This window comes from Aulonocara stuartgranti, assembly GCF_965226115.1.
Source record: "Aulonocara stuartgranti genome assembly, chromosome: 4".
In the NCBI taxonomy this organism is placed as follows: Eukaryota; Metazoa; Chordata; class Actinopteri; order Cichliformes; family Cichlidae; genus Aulonocara; species Aulonocara stuartgranti.
Window position 1 is genome coordinate 23,272,558 of NC_138942.1, and position 22,528 is coordinate 23,295,085.

At 41.3% G+C, this 22,528-nt stretch overlaps 1 protein-coding gene across 2 annotated transcripts in view; it reads left to right on the plus strand.

Annotated features, from left to right (window-relative positions):
* Positions 1–22,189, plus strand: part of cacng3b (calcium channel, voltage-dependent, gamma subunit 3b) — a 41,566-nt gene extending 19,377 nt beyond the window's left edge. For both annotated transcript variants that reach the window (XM_082531638.1, XM_082531639.1), the window contains 3 exons: positions 11,482–11,565; positions 15,998–16,138; positions 18,605–22,189. In XM_082531638.1, coding sequence (XP_082387764.1) covers positions 11,482–11,565; positions 15,998–16,138; positions 18,605–19,116 — 737 coding nt within the window. In that variant the 3' untranslated portion in view covers positions 19,117–22,189. The remainder of the gene's footprint in view (positions 1–11,481; positions 11,566–15,997; positions 16,139–18,604) is intronic.
* Positions 22,190–22,528: the final 339 nt, after the last annotated feature.

Consider the following 22,528-nt stretch of genomic DNA (forward strand, 5'->3'; position numbering starts at 1 on the left):
GGACAGTGCAAAGAGGATTTAAACCCAGGCCTCTGGAATCGCCTTATGGCATATGTGTTCTCCACTCCACCTGGCTTTGTACTATTGACAGTGTTGGGAAGGTTACTTTTAAAATGTATTCCATTACAGAATACAGAATACATGCCCCAAAATGTATTCTGTAACCTATTCCGTTACGTTACTCAATGACAGTAACGTATTCTGAATACTTTGGATTACTTAATATATTGTGGCGAGTTCAGACAAGGAGGAGACGGAGGTATCGTTTGGTCTTGCTTCCCGTGAGCTAGCCAGGGAGCACAGCCGTTTATTACATTTGCAGAAGAACACACTGCCACTATGGAACGCCAGGACTGCCATAATGAATTAATTAAATACACCATTAAATAATTAATTAAATGTGGCAATAATTAATTAAAATTGGAATTAATTAATTAAATAAATAGTTATGACACATGTAATTAATTAATTATTGACACATTTAATTAATTATTTATGTATTTCACATTTTAATTAATTATTGACACATTTCATTAATTATTGACACATTTAATTAATTATTTAATGATATATTTATTTATTTCATTTTGGCAGTCTTGACGCCTGGCTCTCGTCATGAAATAATTTTATCTGTCAGCCTCACCCATCAAACTCAGGGGGCGGGGTTAACGCTGATCGAGTCAAAACCATTGCTTTGGCCTGGTGGCCATTGTTTCTAGCACACAACAACCGGCATGTGGAAGCTAACAGAACTGAGCTTTGAAAAACCCTGTTTGTGTGTTACCAAATACCGTTTTAATATTTTTTTAGCCGAGAATGTAGTGGTTTAATCTTCATGTGTCTGGTCGGTTTGTCAAGATACAGCCTCTTTGCAAAAGTGTTTCGATGATTTCGGAGATGTCTGCCCAGTCTCACGGCAAAGCGTGGGATAGACCCGCTCGCCTCGCAAGCAATCCCACTGACAAAGCGCAGGCCCCGGTACACAGCTGTAGTAACCCCCGCTGACTTCTTTTACTGAGGTTATATTTATCGGTGTTTTATTTCCTGAAGTTCTTATGTGTCCTACGTGTTTCAGTCGCCAATTCTGAATTATAACTAACATTAAAAACATGTTTAAGGAGGAGAGAGAGCAAATAAATCTGTTTAACATCTGATCTTTGGGTTTTTGTTCAGTAATCAGCGTGACCTGTGTATAAACACATAAAAGAGATAACGTTGGTGTTTCCGTCATGTAGTAACTGCTGGCTTTAACTGTACAAAGGTTGTTCGACACTATGAAACACATACAGACTTCATGATGTTCGGCTAATATTTTTATTGTGAATATTAATCATGAGGGTAAACGGCCCTGTACACCACGCAGCGAGGTCAGCATATCCACGATATCCTCAGCTCCATGAGTTAACACAAAGTTTCCCAGCTGACTATCTAACTGCCAACTATTCCAGAGACGTGAAAATATACAGCATAAAGAAAAGTGTAAGAGACTCAGCAGCAGATTAGAATAACAGTTATACATTTAATAAATCACCAAATGAATCCAAGAAACGAGCAAACCTGTTCCGACAGTTTGAATTTGTATTCCCTCAGCTGCAGACTCGCTGCTGTTTAAATGTTTGAAAAGGAAGATTAGATATAAAAAACGTCAAACATAGACTCAGTCTGCCTTCACATTTGATATGAGGCCAGCACGTATAGTGGCCTCAGCAGGCTATTACTGAAATACACGTGCTATATCATAAACTATGATATAAACAGGGAGGTCCTATTAACATGTTTTAAAGGACACCTTCCTGCCTTTAGTCTCCTTCATGAGCAGTATTAGTTTTCTTCTAACATCCAGAAGTCTGCACGATGTGTTTCATAGTTTGTAACAAGCCTTTGACAGGTAAACATAACATGACCGAAAAAGCAAAAAAAAAAAAAAAAAAAAAAAGAGAGAGAGAGAGAGTATTGACGTAAGAAGAGAAAATGCTCTCAATTATGGAGACAGGCAAATGGTTCATTTATGTTTGATGTGTGTTTATTCCTCCCTAAATATCGTCGGTGAAGTTTGTCATGCACGTCAGATTTTCCTGCGCATTTTTATACCTCTGCCAACAGAGAGAGAAAAAAATCACATTCTAACAGACAGCTGGTGCTTAGAATACAGTTGAATAACTATTAAAAAACAGATGATAGTTCAGTCTAACACATGTGCCAGTGAACCGTTAAACGTCTGTGAAACTATGCAGTTATGAAACGTAACTTTAACCTCAGCCAAACCGATTTGCTCAGTTGTAAATAAAACAGCGAAGTAAACGTGACCCGACAGACAGAACCTGAGTGAATGAAGTCCAGCGTTTAACCACTGAGAGCTAAAACTCAGCTGAGGTTTCAAAGCTGTGTGCCGGTGATTGGACATCAGTCGCTGATGAAGCTGGTTCGCCTATAAAGTGCTCTGTAAGGAAACAAGCTCCAGCAGCTCTGCGCTCGGGGAAAACACTATATTTACTTATCTTGTGCAGAAAAATGCGCTGACATTGCTTTATATTGAGCACCGGCTGCCCAGTTAAACTGTGACTATCACCAGGTAACGTAGGCGTGTTTCTTGAATTAGCAGCAGGTGTTAAACAGCTGACAGATGAGGAGGAGGATGCATGCAGGTAAACTGAGGGTCTGTTGAGCTGATCGCTGGTTTCGTGAGAAAAATGTCAGCTCGTTCTTTATGTTACAGAAGCACAGAGACACAAGACCAGGCGGAAAGAGACGATCGTTCGGTGAAAATGAGAATCTGCGAATGCAACATGTGGAACACGGAGAGTGGAATATGTAAACAAACCGGTTAACGTAACCCCCTCGGTGCACTCTGCATGCTAATTGTTAGCAGAGCTAGTGAAATCTCTGAAAACATCTGAGCACTTTTGCAAACATGTTCTATGTTGACAACCTGACCAGACGTACGGCGCGACATTCGCGGCTAAAACACTGTTAAAAGTGTAGCTGGTGACAGAAAAACTACACCACCACCATTGCTGCCTGTGATTTGATCTGCATTCTGGGATAACTGGCTGCCCCAAGTCTACACAAGCAATCGATTATCTAGGATCGACCTGTTTTGACTTACTTTGCACGGCAACCAATCAAATGTTAGAGAAGCTGCATGGGCAGCGTTAACCCCGCCTCCTGAGTTTGATGGGTGAGGCTGACAGATAAAATTATTTCATGATGAGAGCCAGGTGCCAGGACTGCCAAAATGAAATAAATAAATATATCATTAAATAATTAATTAAATGTGTCAATAATTAATTAAAATGTGAAATACATAAATAATTAATTAAATGTGTCAATAATTAATTAATTACATGTGTCATAACTATTTATTTAATTAATTAATTCCAATTTTAATTAATTATTGCCACATTTAATTAATTATTTAATGGTGTATTTAATTAATTCATTATGGCAGTCCTGGCGTTCCATAGCCACTAGCTAACTGCTCAGCGCGGCAACCACAACACACATAGGGCGCCCTCTGACCCCGGAAGGACACACCGTCGCAGCGAGAGGGCGTCACCCGTCACCATGGCAACATACACAAAACATAACTGTACAAGCAGAACCCCGAACAGCCCTGACCTGCTACAATATTATCATGCTTTTTACAACAACGTGAATGTACTATTGCTGTGTGATTTATTACTATTACTGAAGGTCCGCGACTCCGAACTGTAGTAAAGGGACCTCTGACTAATGCTGGGCTCACACTGTGCGATTTTTGGCCCATTTTGAGCCGATTTTTGAGTCGTGCGATCGTTTTGACGATCGGTCCGATTTTGGCCTTCATCGTGCGTCGTGCATCGTGTAGTATACGTGGGGTAACGAGAAGCGATTGACACCTCACGACCAGCTCCCGATCATCAATCGCTTGGTCGTGAGGGTGTCACCGCAGTTTGCCACACTGCGCACGCGCAAACACAAATGTCAGCGAAAAAGACGGCGTAGCACGGCAGTGCAGCGTGTGATCTGGACACAAGCGATGGAGGCACAACCTGTAGAACCATCCGAGCCCTTTCGATGTGGCCTCACAAAATTATCACGACCACAACAACCGTGAAAATAGTTGGATCGACACTGCTGCTCAATCACAGCTGCCTGACCAATGTTTTTCATTAGCAATTTAGCAAAGTTGATGGTGGTGGTGTGTCTGTGTGAGTGAAAGACGGAGAGGGAGAGCGAGCGACAGAATTTCTGTTATAACCTTCATTTTTATGGACGCACAGTGTGAGCACTCAGGTCGCATCAGAGCATCGGGCCGTATAGTGTGAGACCCTGCATCGTGACCTATGAACTTCTAACCCCTGCGAGTCAATCGTACAGTTTGAGCAGGAGCTGGATCGCGCGACTGAAAAAATCGCACAGTGTAAGCCCAGCATAATACGGCGGGGTCCCTGTCGGCTGGTAGCCGAAAAATAGCTCTACTTTGTTGTGTGGGTCAACTTTTCTTGCGACAGACAGAGAGAGGCGTTGAAAGACTGCTCCAACGGAACTTGTTGTTTTCGGAGGAAAACACGAACACAGTGTACAGTCGAGTCTTAATAGCTTACTTACAACTGGGCTCGTCAGGCACTCTTCTTGGCTGCAGTGGTTATTATTATATTTACATGCTTCCAGCTCCCGTTTTTGCTCGATGACTGCTCGTACCTTTCCACTCCCCTTTTTGTCCCTCCTAGCGCTCACAGACACATAACGTGTATGGCAGTCCATTCTCCCAGCAGCACGGACTACACTGAACATGATGCTACATTCTTTAGAGCTATGCTTGTAGCATTCTGCCTGTTAGCTTAGCACAACAACAACAACAACGAAAAGGCGCTCTCTCACCCAGGAAACACACAGTCACAGAGAGAGAGAGCGTCGCCCTGTAACCATGGCAACCGTAACGCTGCCGCCTGGAACAAAAGAACGTAGCTGTCAAACAAAACCCAAACAGTCCTGACCCGCGACAAAATGAAACAGGAAAGTACCCCAGTGTATTCCATTTATTTCAACAAAGTAACTGTATTCTGAATACCACCTTTTTAAACGGTAACTGTAACGGAATACAGTTACTCATATTTTGTATTCTAAATACGTAACGGCGGTACATGTATTCCGTTACTCCCCAACACTGACTATTGATGACAGGTCACAGTTTAAGGTAGCCACCACAGCAGTACCATAACATTATAAATGGTCCACTTATACAAATAGCACTACACCTCGTCCTGTCCTCTGTGGTGAAGTTTCATATCGATCACAGCTTAGCAAACATTCTTTATTAATCGCAGCATGTTGACATTTTGTGCATGGTGTCACGTTTTGAAGATATATTAGATATTTAGTGATGTGATGGCAACTTCAACTAACCTGAAGGTCCAGCACACGAGTCTTGAAGTTATTTTTAGCAGATGTCTTTGTTTTTTAAAATGGATAGTGTGACATCATGTACAAAAACAAAATGTGTGTGTGTGTGTGTGTATGTGCGCACATCTGCTTTTTAACTGTGTTTTCTCAGTTGTGATTTCGATTCTTTGTCCCAGAGAGAGATAAAAGCGGTCATCTATCTATGTTCCCTCCTCCCACATGTCCGTGAGCCGGGCTATTTTTGTTTTTGTTGTTATTTATTTCCGCTTTGCTTCAGAGAAAGAAAGAAATCTTTATTATAAGAGAATTAACCTAAATGTCTTCCAGCTCTTCATAGGGGTATATTTGAAAATCTACCCAGCACAAAATTGATTGCAGACAACATGTTATCAGCCTGTGTCATCTGGTAGCAGTGAATAAAGCCGATATCAGCCAATATATTGGTACATCCCCAATTTTATTGTGCCGCTCAGTGCCCTAATCATCATAATGGTTTGATGCAAATCTGTTCACTTAAAAAGGCTGGAGCTATAATGAATTTCCCAGCCGCCTGAAACAAAGCAGCTCTGACTGATGACGCTTTACAGCATCAGCAGCCGATTTTCCGGTTACCTTCCACTCCACCTGTAACATCCGTGTAAACCATCCGCATTAATCATTTTTATTTCTCACTATCAAGAAACTCATCCAGTGTGCCTAAATCCCAAAAAGGAAAATATTTTATTACTGCCATAAAAACATATGGCATAGAACAAATTGCTGAGTCACACCACTGGAGGACACAGTCTTTCCCAATTGCACCACTGATCTAAAGTACTAAAGATAGATGGCCATGTACTTCTACATGAGTAACTGTATTGTTAGGAAATTTGTTTTTTAAGTGGCATTTGGTGATATTATCAAAGTCCTTCCTGAAGCAAGTCTCACCATTTGGCAGCTATCTTTGCAATACACAGGCAGATAGTTTGGCCATTATCTAAGTGAATGGGGAGAAAGCTTTAATCCCAGTGCTCACTAGGACACGAAGAGTCACCGGTCCAAGCTGAAAAAAATGCTGCTGACATGATCAGTGGCTACTCCCACCAGACCACTGAGTAATATACTGCATCCATCACTTTATGGATACAGTAAACCAAGAAAACTCATATATACTCGCCTGCATCATTACTAGAGATGGCACGATACCACTTTTTTATGTCCGATACCGATATCATAAATTTGGATATCTGCCGATACCGATATGAATCCGATATAGTGTGTTTTAATCAACAAAACTGTTTTTTTAAATATCTTGCTGAATTTTGTATAGGTTCTCAAGTTTTAAACAACAACTACACTAAAGCTATTCTGTTATACCTGTATGCAAAAAAAAATATTTCATAGTTCAGTAATACTGATCAATCTAATAAACTTAAACCTACACCATCCTCCCTATTCTGGTATTTTAAAGAGTACTTAGCGTAAATATTAAGCAACCTAACTAATAGGGTTCCAACTCCCAGCAACAACAAAAATAAATAAAAAATAGGGAACCACCCCTCACGCTCCACCTCATGATGCTTAATCGACGTAATCAACCTTAATTTGATGCAGTGTGAAAAACAAATGCACAGAAATAAATTCTTTTTCAATATATTAAAATATTAAATAGATTCAACATCTTTCTTCAACAAAATTGCACACTGCACAGATGGTACCTTCCCAAAGGAAAAAGTACTATAGCTTACTAGGGTATATATATATTAGACTTAATAGTCACTATATACAGTAATGGACTTCTATTCATTTTGCATCAAATTAAAACTTTGGGTGTCAGATAATTATTTATTAAAAGCTAGACATTTTAAATGAGAATAAGAAAGAAAAGTATGTCTTTGTGCCCCCTTTTCCCAGTTAATGCCCTATCGGCCCCCCTGGCTAAACTTTGCTAGATCCGCCCCTGCACAGTTACCAGCGTCAGCTACGTAGAAAAAGATCCTGGTGTAGAAAGTAATATTAAATACATTCTAACAACAGCTTATCAAGCTTAAACGTGCTGCTGTTGTTTATCTGCTGGTTTCCTCTTTCTGGTGCAAAGTGGGCCAAAAACAAACCAGAGAGACGGACTCGCGACAGAAAAGCCGATCAGCTGATCATTAAGCAGTTTCATGATTGAAGTAGCAGCAAGAAGAGGCAGTCGCTCCATATATCGTTTGTTAAGCTTAACGCAGGAAAGCTTTACAAACATTCAGAGATGGACTTACACACTTGCTTTACTTCTCTCGGGATAACTTTGTCGGAGATGAAATGCAGGGTTGCTAGCGAAGCTCCAAATGCTATCCAGACCACCGACGGTCTGGCATGCCACAGCCGCTCTATCACGTGATGCATACTGCTCCAACGTGCTAACGTTCTGAGGTGAGTTACGGCGTGTTGCAAGTTTTGTGAGGTGCTTTCGTGATATTTAATGGATCGGATTACATTTTTTATTTTTCTCTGATATCCGATCCAGTAATTTAGGTCAATATCGGACCGATACCGATACGTAATATCGGATCGGTCCATCTCTAATCATTACTACATTAATAATGGACACGGCTTCATTGGTTAGGCAGAAAAATGCAATTTAATAATCTTACAAATCAAAAAGTTAAACAGAATACAGTGTGTACTTTCTTGGTGGATTGAGGGCACCTTGAAAATGTCACAATAAATCATTGACAGCTCTGTGAATTCTTTATTACAGAAAAACAGTTCATTGCTTCCTGGTTCCAAAAAAACATGGTTCAGGTCAGCTGATTGACTCTTTATGGTTGGGACAGTCGCCATGTGTGGAGTTTTGGAATTCTCCCTTCGGTTTCAATTCGAGCATTTGAATATCTCAGTGATTACCTGGGTGGCAGTAAGCCTGTTGGTTATGCACATAATTCTGAATATCTTCTTGCTTGATTAATTAATACATGATTTGAATTATAAAATGTAAGCGATGCTTGTTTTGGTTATCAACGACTATACTGTATACTGCAACTCGGTGTACTGCAACTCGTTGATTAAAAATATAAGCATTCTATCTTAGCTGTTTAATGCGTAGGTGGCTATAAAAATCGTTTTTGATAAACAAGGCTTCAGTAACACAGGCCTAGAGGCCAGCTGGTGACCCCTGGCAACCTCTAGTTGCTAAGGAAAAATGTGTGTTCTCCAACAGGTTGGAGAGTGGGTGCTCCAAATTCCTGGTTGCAAAGAAAGTGCTCCATCATTAACCTTCTTGTTACTGCTTTGTTTGCTGATGTTGCCTTCAAAGATTCATTAACTAGAAGCTGGGAAGTGGTGACACCTGGAAAAATATGCTTTAGGCAAGCAGGGTAACCTGCTATCAACCAAAGCAATTTGGTGTAGCATGGTACCTTTTTTCAACCAATTATAACTAGCAACTGCCAGAAACTCTCCAACTAGTCATGGAATACACATTTTTGTCCAGCGAGCAATGGTTGCTGGAGATTCACTAAAGAGTCTCCGGAATTCTGTGAGTGGAGCCTAAATTATAATCTTCAAATTGCCAGCTGTAGTATTTTCCCAGCAATGGGTTGTGTGATCTGGAAATACAAAAGCTTATTTTGCTCATACTCAACACTGTCAAACAGGATGGAGGCTGGTGAGGGGAGCAGAGAAAGGGCTCGGTGTATAGGAGAAAATTCAAACCACCAAATAGTTTCTGTTGAAGTATGTATTTGTGGACGTGTTGCACTTTGGATTAAGAGGGTGTGCTGAGGTGATATTATGCATACATTTGTGGTGGTATATTGCCTTAAGAATGATGCATAACAAAGTTTGATTCACATGTTTTTTGCAGATGATTATCTTAATAAATGGAGATATAAAAGACCATAAAAGTCAATCAGTTTCACAGTCAGATGTTAGTTTCCATCCCCTACTGCATGAGTTGGATGAATCAATTTATGAATGACTTTCTGAGTGTGGGTGCTGGAAAAAGCCTCTTCATGTGCAAAGAAGCAATTAGCTCGAGTCGTTTATTTTGTTCATTGCCAGCCTCTATCCTCCTATTTCTCTCTAATTCTCCCGTGCCGTTTTACCACCAAACCTCTTTCAGCCCGCACTTCCTCTCTCTTCATCCTTCTTCATCTCTCTTTCTCTGCTGCTCCCCTTCATCCCTCCTCAGTGCCGCTCTCTTTCATAGCCCCCGTGGTGTTGACCATGTGTGAATGGGACTGAATGATGGGTGGGAAGGAGGCTGCATGCAGTGTAGTTTCACGCGGGCGTGCACGTGCATGCACATAGAAACACGGTCCTACACGAGAGCGCACACACAGAGTTTACTGGTGGGTGTGTTTGTGTGTCTCTGTGAGTCGGTGTGTTGAGGAGGATGAGTCACTCTCTGCATGAAACGCACACACACTCTCAGTCACACATGGACGAACCAGCATGCACTCATATAAGCAATCTAAATACACGGAGCTTTTATTTGCATGCATGATTGATAGTGTTCATGTATCATTTTAATGAGCTCGGTGCGCGTGTGTGTTCATTTGATGTCTTTACTTTAGCCGTTGTGCATTTTTGTCTTTTACATTGAAACGGTGTGCGTTTGTGTGTGCTGGGTGTGATAAGGCTTTTCATTAGTGTTTCCCATACACAGCCTGAAGGCTACAGCTCTGCCCTGCATCATCTATCATCTCTCTCTCTGCCTGTCGATATACTTTCACATCTGCTTACAGGAAGTGCACATGCTCCATCTCCCAAAATTTATATTGGATGTCAAGTCAGTCAAATAATGTGACCATTGGCAATGACATTTACGCTTTCAAGAAGAAGTGGCTAAAAATGATAGAAAGCAATTGTTGAAACCTTGTCCTAACCTTGTTCTGACCCTCACTGTATGCTCCTGCTATGCTGTTGATACCTGGTCAGCACAGGTACACCTGTGACTGATGGGAATGTGCATCAAATAGTGTGTGTGTGGATAGAATAAAGGGTGTGAGAATATACAGCAAAAGATGCTTGGGATAATTTAGGTCTGACTCCTTGTAAGCCTGTAAGACTCTCAGTAGTAGGATGTGTATGAGCTGAGCAGATGGTGGTGTAGAGCTAAGCAGCATCTTCAGGGTAAGCTGCTAAGTAGTTTGTGAAATACATTTGCTGGAACACTACTAAACAGTGACATCACTCTTTTCTCTTCTAACTATACCTCTGACAACATGTGTGTGCGTACATACAATTTAGTTTCGCCTCTTTGCACCACCACAGTAGTTTTTAAGTCAAATAGTCAAGAGGTAACCTGATTTAGATGTAGTTCAAGGAGTTTTTAACATGAGCATCACATTAACTGAGCCATTTTTAAACACAGTCCCACATTTTTAAGAGGCTCAAAAGTAATTGAACAACTGGCTGACTAGAATCGTGTCCAGGTGAGGCCTGTTCTCTCATTATGCCATGACAAATGAGGCTTATAAAAGATCTGATCTTAAAAGAAAAGATCCTACCACCCTTTTTACAGAGAAACGGCAAACATTTAGAAGTGGTCAAATAAACAATCTGGTACATCCTTAAAAAGGAGCACTGAGCAGCTCAGCAACACCAAAAGACTAAAAAAAAATACGACTAAAAACCATGTTGACAGAATTATTTCCATGGTTAAAAAACAACATCTGACCAAGTCAAGAACACTTGAGGAGGTGTGTACAATCAATCAAAACTCTATAATGCCTTAATGAATCAAAAATACAGAGGGTGTACAATAAGGTGCAAGCCACTAGTTACACTTGGACTTTCACAGAAAATGTCTTTAACTTGTACTAGTAAGATTAGAAAAGTGTGGAGAAGAAGAAAAAGGGAGAAACCGCATGATCTGAACAATATCGGGGCATCTGTGGCGAATGATACACGTGGCAGGATGAATTGTATAGTGTGCAGGGCTATACTCTCTGCTTACATTCAGAAAAATGCTGCGGAACTGATCGGACAGTACCACAGAGTTGTCCGTGTATACAATGAGATACATCCGAAAATTAGTATTTATCAAACAAAACAACTTTTCATGTCTGTGTTGTTCAAAATAAACTACTACTATACTATCTAAACTGATGTGTGTTTCTTCTCCAGGAACCTTCAGAGGTGTGTGTAAGAAAATTGATCACTTCCCAGAAGATGCTGACTATGAAGCAGACGCAGCTGAATACCTCCTACGTGAGTCTGATATGAGCACACACTGCACTGTGCATTCACAACTAGGCTTTTACTGGCCAGTGTTACCATATTTAGAGTAGAACTGTCTGACTAATCACTAAACTTGTTTTTTTGTTATCTCAACCCATCGTATGTTCCCAAGCGATGTAAAGCCAATTCCATTGTTAGGTGTGTGACAACAATGTTTCATATCGGCTTGAAAAGAGAATTATTTTGTAAAGTCTGCGTTAGAAACAGCACACAGGCATGATGTGGGTGTGAGGCAATCATGAACATTACTGTGCCCCCTCTCTAGCCCCATCTGCAGGACAAACTACAGGGGTAGTATGGTTAAGGATCACAAAGTTAGTTCCATCCACTATTTTGTAGTAGCGACTTAAGACTAATGTAGAGGAAAGAGTACAGAACAATGGATTTTTTTTTTTAAATTAAATGTAACCAATTGAAAATCACAAAACACCGACAGTTAATCTTTCTTCTAGGAGTGGGATATTCCCACTAACCTTTTTTCTCTGGGGAAGAGAAAGCAGTAGTCAGTAAGCAGCTGAACACTGGAGGTGTTACAAATACAGTTAAAATAACACCAGTTACTTATTTTGTCATTTCTTGTATGGAGCACTGTTTAGGCGTTTAACAGCTCACCTTATGTGCACAGTACTTATGCATACTGTTTTGATTACAGTTAAAAGGCATGTGATTGAACCCCTGAAGTTTTTCCTTTGATGGTGGCCTGCTACTTTGCCTCGCCGCACAAACTTGCACTGAAATATTCCAGCTATCACATTATTGTTAGGCAATAAACCTCTAATCCTGCCTTAACCATTAAATAGGTCTCTTGAGATTACAAATCTGCTTGGCAAGACAAGGCCAAGGCAGCATTCACCTTGCATGCTTTTTTGACTGCAGGAGAAACCTGAGTGTGAGCATGGAGAAAACAATCAAACTCCATGGAGCATGTCCCTTTACAGGTTTGAAACCAGTGCTCTCTTGCTGTGAGGCAAAAGTTAGCTAACAGCTGAGCCACCATGCTAGCATCAAGGTAATCCCACACTGTTTCAGTATTGTTGAGGCCTGGGCTCTGGGGAGGCCATTCCATGATTGATATGTTTTATTGTGTTTTTATCTATCCTGGTATGCTTGTACTGTCTTGGCACTGTGATTGTGATCGTGCTGGAAATTGAATCTGTTGCCAGTCTAGCAATTTACAGATGGTATTGCATGGTGGTTCAAAAGTTGACAATTCTTTCACTTTGACAAACAATAACAGGATCCACTGAAAGGCCACATCTCTGTCTCAGGTCCTGTGTCAAGTGTGGATATTTTCCATTTCTTAAGAATATGACTTTCAGATACTGTTTATTCAATTCCATTCAATTTTATTTATATAGCGCCAAATCACAACAAAAGTCGCCTCAAGGTGCTTCATAGATACAGAGAAAAACCCAACAATCATATGACCCCCTATGAGCAAGCACTTTGGCAACAGTGGTGTAAGGAAGAGGACTCCCTTACTGCATTTATTTATATTGTATTGTCTGTATAGCACTTTAGAGCACACCTTTCACTTTATTAAAAGCACCTTATCAAGCACTTTATGAGCATTGCACTTTAAGCATGGATTTGCACACAAGAAGTTTAAATATTTATTGACTATTTATTGGGAATTTTAAAATCAGTTGGTGGCCTTGTTTCAGATCCTGCACAGCTGCTCCTCATCAAGGAATGTGGTGGTTGTCTGTCAGGAGAGAAGAATGGTGATTGAGATTGTGATTAAGGTTTACCAATAAGGAAAACTAAGGCAAATGTGTGTGTGAAATCTAGGGATAAAAGTGGTGCAAATAAGTGTTTGTAAGTTAATGATTACTCACCTTTCTTGCCTGTGTCCTCTTCAAGGTGTTTGGGCAAATCTTTCCCCGGGGGTCCAGACACCATTTAAAGGTTCCGGGAGAGACCATTGGTAAAGAGAGTGTGGTGAATCTTTTTGTGCTTGGGTTTCTGGGTTTTTATAATATTGGGTTTGGTGTAACATTAAAGTGTGAAGTATTTATTAATATGTAAATGTGAAAATGTATTTATGTATTTATTTATTCTTATTGATATATTGTATACTGTGGTGGAAGGTTGGGATTTAAGAATTTACCTGAGAGTGGAATAATGGTTAAGTCTGTGACAGCTGAACATATTTAAGGCTGCCAGTTGTCATTAGAGGATGGATTTTTGTGCTGTGAAGAAGCTCGACAAGTTAATTGTTTTAAGGAGAGCCATATAGCAAATAAATACTTTGTTCCACTACACTTGCCTTGGTCTGTCTCACTGTGTTTCCAGTCGCTAAGGGCTGCCCTGTTACAAGTGGGAAGGAAAAACTCCCTTTTAACAGGAAGAAACCTCCGGCAGAACCAGGCTCAGGGAGGGGCGGGGCCATCTGCTGCGACCGGTTGGGGTGAGAGAAGGAAGACAGGATGAAAGACATGCTGTGGAAGAGAGACAGAGATTAATAACAGATATGATTCAATGCAGAGAGGTCTGTTAACACATAGTGAGTCAGAAAGGTGACTGGAAAGGAAAAACTCAATGCATCATGGGAATCCCCCAGCAGCCTTCGTCTATTGCAGCATAACTAAGGGAGGATTCAGGGTCACCTGGTCCAGCCCTAACTATATGCTTTAGCAAAAAGGAAAGTTTTAAGCCTAATCTTGAAAGTAGAGATAGTGTCTGTCTCCTGAATCCAAACTGGAAGCTGGTTCCACAGAAGAGGGGCCTGAAAACTGAAGGCTCTCCCTCCCATTCTACTTTTAAATACTCTAGGAACAACAAGTAGGCCTGCCGAGCGAGAGCGACGTGCTCTAATAGGGTGATTATATCTGGTGTAGATATTTTTGGGGGGCCTCCCACTTCTTCATTTGTCATCCACTTGTCCATTTACCTCAGATTTCAGGCCGATCTCCACACCATGCTGAAATGTGTCAGCTAATAACACTTTGGGGATCACCTTGTTGGTGCAAAAATAGTATTGTATGCCTATAAAAAAATGTAATTTGGCTTTTTTATGTTTGAATGTTTCATAGGTCACTGTCACAAGTCACAAGCAAAACATAAGGAAATATAAAGAAGAAGACTTTCACTCAGTACTCTTTATCACTCTTCTCATCCAAAGGATAATGGGAAATGGGTAGTTTCTTAAAAATATATATATATATATATTATTGTGACTGGCATTTCTATGCCAGCTGGTATAATTATGTACCCAGAACAGTGTTTATAAACAGCAGCTGGCAATATTACAATGTCTAATAGCAGGAACAACAAAACAAATTATGACCTTAATGGCGTTCCATAACACTACATAATGAAGAAACACAAACTAATGGCAAGTAGTTAAGAAACTGAACCTAAAAAAGCCTTCATAAGGTTAAAAAGGATTATAAGAAAAAAAGATAAAGAGAGAGTATTTAGTAGAAAACACAGAGAAGTGAGCTCTCTGTTTATTGTAGGAGTAAAGGTGGAAAACAACAACAGAAAAGAAGGGGAAGGGATTCAGCCTGTGCCTCTTTTTCATTGCTCCACTGAACACAGAGCAACATCCCCAGAGGGAGCCAATTAGATCACAGTCCTTAGAGCTGATAAGCCAATAAGGAGCAGAGACCTAGTGACCAGCATTTCATGCAGCCCAGGGTTGTGGGCCATAGGGGCGGAGTCTGTACGAGCAATATCTGCAGCTCTCGGTCACGGCGGGAATGTTTTGCCACGCAAGAAACAACAAACATAAAGAAAACAGATGGAGAAAAAAGCGACAATGATCTGCTTCGTTTACTTTTAGTCTTTTTGTGAAGACACAACCGTATATGATAAAACTCTGATGCATGGGCTCTCCTCATATATTCGGTGTCTCAAAATAGCCCGAATCTCAGTTCTGCGCAACAAGCTGTTTGCAAATATTCCTCAATATGTTATCGCATCCTGCACACATATGACAAATATTTCACTCCCACTGAAGCCTCACTTTCACATTCATTATTTTGCCTCGCATATGTCAGCGTGACTCTCCATCTGTCTTGGGTCTTGTCCATTTTTTTCCCCTTCTCCGTCCGTCTCTCGGTCTCTCTCCCTTGCTCTCTCTAGCAAATCCTCTGAATGCTTTAACATGTTCAGAATTCAGGTTCAGTCGAGCATTTAGCAGCCCGCTGCCTCGCGTGTGTAAAGTGGAACCTTTTTTTCTTTCTTTTTTTCTTCCCCTTGCATCTCCATCCTCCATCCAGCACAGAAGTGATGCGCACCAGTGATTTTGATGACGTAATGGTGGAGCTACTGTTCTTCCAGCACAAATGATCCTTCATCAGTTTCTGATGGATCTGAAAGGCGACGTCTTTACACGGCAAAATAAAAAGTTTGCACCTGTTATGAACGCGTTTCCACTCTTTGTGTGTATGTGCAGGTGCTGTGCGTGCCTCCAGTCTTTTCCCCATCATGAGTGTGGGTCTGCTGTTTCTGGGTGGGCTCTGCGTGGCTGCCAGTGAGTTTTACCGAAGCCGACACAACGTCATCCTCAGCGCAGGAATCTTCTTCGTCTCAGCAGGTTAGTCATCACTGCGAGTGTCTCTGCGTGTCCATGTGTGTCCTCTTTCCTCTTAGGAATTTAGCTACAGTGATCGTCAGTCATCAGAACAGCGTACATGAAACCACACTTACTAATTCACAAATTCAGCACCTCATACCACATTTTTTTTCATTTAAATACAGTACCAGCCAAATGCCTTACATTCTCTGACCTGGTGAAAGGAGCTTGAGATAACAACAAGGCGGCTGTCTGTGTGAGCCACATGTGTCTGAGTGTGTGCAGCTGTGTCACTGTGGGCCGACTCTAAACGGAGGAGGCACAGCATTCAGATATTTGTTGAGGAGCCCATTGAGCATCTAAAGCACACAGAAGAGCCCATGAGAGGCACCAAAGTGTGGATATGGGACACAGTAGCTGATTAATCAATCAACAAGAATGCCATGATGCCACTGTGATGCACTGTGAGGGTGTGAGAGTGCAAACACACACACCTATAGAGTCTTTCATTGGGACGCAGCAAAGCATCTTTGCACACACCCTTGTACTTACGTATCCGTACTGTAATGATCCTGGTGATGTTCCCGGGGTCTCCTGGGGTCTCGCAAGGTGATTATTATTGGTCGGTTTTGTAATCGGAATTATTAAAAACACTCATTAACCTTTACTGATGCATTTATTGAACCCATGTCTTTTTTAACAATGGATTTCCTTAAACGTTGAATAGGAGTTTAAAAAAATCAATTTAAAGCAAATTAAAGTAAAGGCACTGCTGTAAACAACATTGGTTGAATTTATTATGTAGCGCAATATAAAACGGGGGCATTGTTGCAAAACAGAACGCAGATAATCGTCTTATCTCGATTGTCTCGCCGGTAGCCAGAATTGTAATTAAAGACCTGAGATGCGCGGAAAAAAAACAAAACCGCTAAATCTTTACAACATTATTAGTTTTAACTAAGCATTTTTTTATCTGACTCACATGTTAAGGTTTAGTAAGTTCACTTTAATTGCACTGAAAAGGTTATTAGTCACAGAAAAATTGTATTTTCATTAGTTTTTAACAAATGCGACTGTCTTTTGCAGAAAAATGCACCATGTCCACCAGACAGGACTAAAGATGCAGCTGGAAAGATTACAAATGAAATCGCTGAACAAACTGGTCAGCAATAACACAGTACAGGCTCATGCAGTGGCACAAAATGACAACACAATAGCCAACAAAAACATTACAAATAAGAGATATCCCACAGTAGCTTCACCACACACCTTGCTTTAATAAATGAAGGTTAACAGACAAAAATCACTATTAAAAAAAAGGGTGTGGTGTTGTAAGTTAGGATACTAAATTGCTCATGTTGTTTACAACGTTCATGCACTAACAGATAAATGGAACTGGACCTGTTTGAGTGTCTACATGATCTGATTCGTTTCCTCTGATTGGCAGTGCTGTAAAGGATAAAGGGAAGGGACATTTTAGAGTTGGGGTTTTTTAAGCCAACAAACCGTGTTTTAGAAGAGCCTCAGTTACTGAGGTTTTGAAATTAAAGTATTCAATTACTGCACACTGCTCACTAGAGCCTGACCAATCGATGGGCTGAAACTATCGGCCGATCAGCTATTTGTTATTCTAGCGGTATCGGTTATTTACACTGGCTGATGTGGCACAGTTTGTCCACCAGAGGGCAACTTCCCTTTTGACCACATGTGTTGGAACGCCACCAACACAAAAAAGCTTATCTGAGCAGAGGGTAAACAAGTAAATAAATAACTATACATATCAAATAGTGAAATCTGATTATGTTGTGTGCCTGAAAGAAAAAAAATACATTAGATGATATATCAGGCGGCAGGTAGGTTTTGAACCCAATATTTCTAGAACTCATAGGATCAAAATACCAAAACACAAAACTCAGGAAAGGCAAAAGCCAGGGACTTACAAACTAGGAACTATAGAAGAAACACAGGACACACAACACAAGGGAGGACACAATAAAGAAGCAAGCAAACTGAGGGTTTAAGAGGAGACGAGGGCAGATTGGGGAAAAACACACAGCTGAACTGAATCGAACCAATTAGACAAGTGGAAGGAAAACTGAATTTAACACACACAGGACAAGAGTCTGTCAAAATAAAACGAATAGGAACAGAAATGCAGAGTTTACACAACGAGAGAAAAGTGAACAAACACGGAGAAAGGACAGACTTCACAAAGGAAACGCTGAGACGAGGACAGGCTGGACAGGAAAGGGAACCAACCTCATCAACCAAGAAAGCAAGAACTAGAAACAAAGACAAAATCTAATAATATATTCAAATGACTAAATAAGTTAACATAAATCAGGTCACAAACCCAGAAATAATCATGAATGCTCTAAACCTTGGGTCCAATACACAGGTACCATGACCGTCTCTTAGTATACTGTAGTTGTGTTATTTTTGTTAGTTTGTGGCTCTCACAGTTTCTCTTTCTTTATGTCTGTCCAGGCCTCAGTAACATCATTGGAATTATTGTCTATATCTCAGCCAACTCTGGCGACCCAGGCCAGAGTGACAGCAAGAAGTCCTACTCCTATGGCTGGTCTTTTTACTTCGGGGCCCTCTCCTTCATTATGGCGGAAATGGTGGGTGTGCTGGCTGTGCACATGTTCATTGAGAAGCACCGCAAGCTCCGGGCCAAGTCCCGCACTGAGCTCATCAAGAAGTCCGCCTTTAGCCGCATCCCCTCCTATCGCTACCGTTTCCGGCGCCGCTCCAGCGTTCGCTCTTCAGAGGCTCCCAGCCGCGATGCCTCGCCACTGGGGAAAGGTGGCTACACAGGGCCCGCCGCCTCCGAGATGCCCATGTACACGCTGAACCCACGAGAGGCCGGCAATGCCGGCAGCAAACCTGTTGGCGGCTTAGGCGGGCTGCTTAACTCGGAGAGGGATTTCCTCCAGAGCAGCACGCTCACTAAAGACTACAGCAAGGACCCCAACCGCAGAACCACACCTGTCTGAGAGGTGCTGGCTACAGATATCACCCCAATCAGAGTATCAAAGAGGAGGAGGATGAGAAATGTGGGGGGGGGGGAGTGCAAGCAAAAGCAGGGGACACACAGGGTTATGGGGTGGGAAGGGGGGGGGGGGGTTGCTAAACTTTGACTGTGAACTGTGAACTTTTAGCCTTCGAACTGTGAATCCTGAGCCCTGTGAGAGTGTGTGCAGCAGGGTTGGTTTTAATAGAGAAGTTGTTCCCAGCCCCAGCACATATCACTGTAGTAATACTTGTAACTCCTTATATATCAAGGCACATTCGGTTTATGTTCATGAGTTTTATGTTCATAAATTGATTTTCAGGCTTTTTCCTCACAGGAGAAATGGGAATTAGTGGAAATGTAAAATATATTAAGTGTTTTTTCTGTTTGGGGCAACTTCTCTTTAAAAAAAAACAACAAAAAAAAAAACAAAAGCGCCACAAAAAAAACTACAATGTGAATTTGAGGAGAAGGGGTGACAGACTTTGTGTGAACCTCTGTCCTCCTGACCTTTTGGATAGCAGCAGAGTCGGGTCAGGGAAGGGGACCGGCCTTAGAGCTCCCAGCTGACCCTCTGATTACAGTAAACGTGAAGACGTCAGCACCTTGTCGTGGGCTCTGATTCCTTTTCAGTTCAGCTAGATTCAAATTATAAACTGAAGATCGGTTTGCCCATTTAAACCAGTGCATTTGTGGAAGCAGTTATCATTTTCTATACATTTTGTATATAAACTTTCATACTGATCGATCGGAAAGCTCGCTTCACGACTGAACTGAAAATGAATTGAGCTCTTCCCTGGTCACATTTTCCCCTCATCGCGCTGATTCCAGGTCAGTGGTTAAACCTACCTGGCGGTTTCAATGAGTAAAGAAGAAACCGTGGATTAGCTGTTGCAGGCTGGGTAGAAAAGGTCTGACTCAACAACCTAAAGAATCTCTTATAGATGGTAACGTAAGATCCATTGGTGCTTCCTTCTGTTTTTTCTGCCACCTCTTGATTTATTTATTTTTTCACCTAAAACCTAAAAAGAGGTGGTCTGTCTGCCAAGCTGTCTGTCTGCGTCCATGTGTCACCTCTCACCTTTTTCTGTGTAGCCACACCTCCACACCTCCTCTCACCCTTCCCATCCTCTCCATTAGATTTAGCTCCTGTCTTCCATTGGTGGCGTTTTTGGAGACTAGTTAGGTTTTCTGGAGGTTGTTGGTTCAGGGTACTGTGGAGGGGAGACCACTGAGCTGTGAATAGGCTTTAAGGCAGCACCGTTTGTTTGCCCACTACCTCTTGGTGAACACATTTCTGATTTAATATTAAAACCTGTCAGATTTACAGTCGCAGGAGTAAACACAAGCTAAAGTAGACGTCTCCAATAGGAGGAAACTGTTCGTATGTAGCACACAAATTAAGCAGCGGGAGATGGAATTGGAGGATAGTCCAATTGTATTATTTATTTAAGTCACTCACAGCCTCCTCATTGCTCTTCATCTCCACTGCTCACACACTGGCTGACAAACTAGTTACTTACTCCACTGCCACCTCTCCAGCCTTAAGAGGACCAGTGTCAAATACTGCTGCGATCCACGCATCGAGGCACCGGAGAACACTGTGTGCATCTGACTGAGCAGCAGTGTTTGGACGCCTTTCAGACTAATGGCCTTTACACACCGGACATGTAAAATTTGCACCAATATTTTGTTTGTTAAAAATACTCGCCTATTCTCAATGCAGGCGTTCACAGCTACCGCATAATTTTGCAAGACGAATTTGGATTTCATTTATGGAATCAAGCACAGTTTTTTCAGATTTTTTTGCATTCGAATTAACAGATCTGACCAATCAGACCACTGCATGTGGCTACAAGTGCGCTTGTAGCTCAAAACGCACTTACTGAACATACTGAAACGCAACAGTACTGTTTCTTTTCAGACATACAGCTAGATGGTGCTCCAGGTCAGTCAACTCTGAAATAATTTCCCTGCCTCCTCAGATGTGGGAAGAGCTCAGACTGCCCTGCTGACATCCTGAAATATGTACGACAGCAGTCGTGATAAAGATTCAACTCCTGGATCAAACCATGAAATTCTCCATGCTGCTGCCTTCTCGTGAGAATTGAATGAACCCAGAATCTCTGCTTCTTTCCTTTTGTTGTTTAGAAACATCAGGACCAGTTCATTGTGGCTTGATGCGTCTTTTTTGAGGACGTTTTTTGCAAAAATGCGGCTTTTGCAAAAATGCGGAATATACCTAACACGACAAATTCGCATCTGAAAGATCTAGAATTTCATTTTGGGTTTTTTGCCACATGCTCGGTGTGTAATGGCCTTACTTTTCTGCAGGAAAAGCAGCACAAAAAACTACTGTGATAAAGCCCCTGATCTACTACTATATGCCTAATATTTACACAGTCAGTCCACTGGGTTTCCCAACAATCTAATGCTGCATCTGTGCATTTGTAAGCAGTGGCAACTAGTGTAATTCTGAAGTATTCCAGCCTTTTAGTAAAAGGAGGCATATTCTAAAACATTAAGAAAACAAGCTGAATTATTCACTTTACTCAGTAATCTTCTATCTCACGACACGAGGCGACAGAATTTGACACTGTGAGGAAAAAAGGCAACACAGCCATAAAATCTACAGAGAGGAGACAGGGAGGGTTGTGAAACCTGAGCATGAGTATCTAGTCACACCATTTTTCTCAACCTGTTTCTGGGACTGTGAGTAACAAGTAAGTGTGAAACTCAAAAGAGGAAAAAAAATGCTTTTTTTATTTTTTCAGTTATTGTTCTTTTACCTTCCCATAAACAGCCATTGCACTGTTTTGTATAAAGTCGACATGAAACAACACCAACCCGACACTGTCAAGCTACTACTCTGACAGTCATTACTCTGATAATAAAATATGTTTTAAACCTCGCACACACTGTTTAATTTATGATGCTGCTGTTTTATCTCCTGTCTCCGACGCCATAAAGGGAGCTTAAAGGGACAAACGTGCATTGCTACTGTCCTCTACATGTAAATATTAATTTTGCAACTGCAACTAGGGGCATCAGCTTTTGTCATGGGCTGTGAAAGGGGGAAAAAAACCCTACTTTTCTCCAAGCAAGGGCTTTTAATTTTTAAAGGACAGGAGCACACAAGGGCTTTTTATGCTCAGCACTGCAGCAATTTCATTTTAAGGGTGTAACGTGGGAGGGAGGGGGAGAAAAAGCAAAGTACATTTGCACAGAAACAATCGTTGTTGAACAAGCTAACCGCTAATACAGCACGCTTTGTGTAAAAGAGTAGCTGAAGTAGAGGAAAATCAGACTACGCTTTTCTACTCTGCTACTTTTTTTTGACTTAACTTTAGGTTAGATGAGTAATTTTGTGACGTAATTAGAGATGAAGACTATTG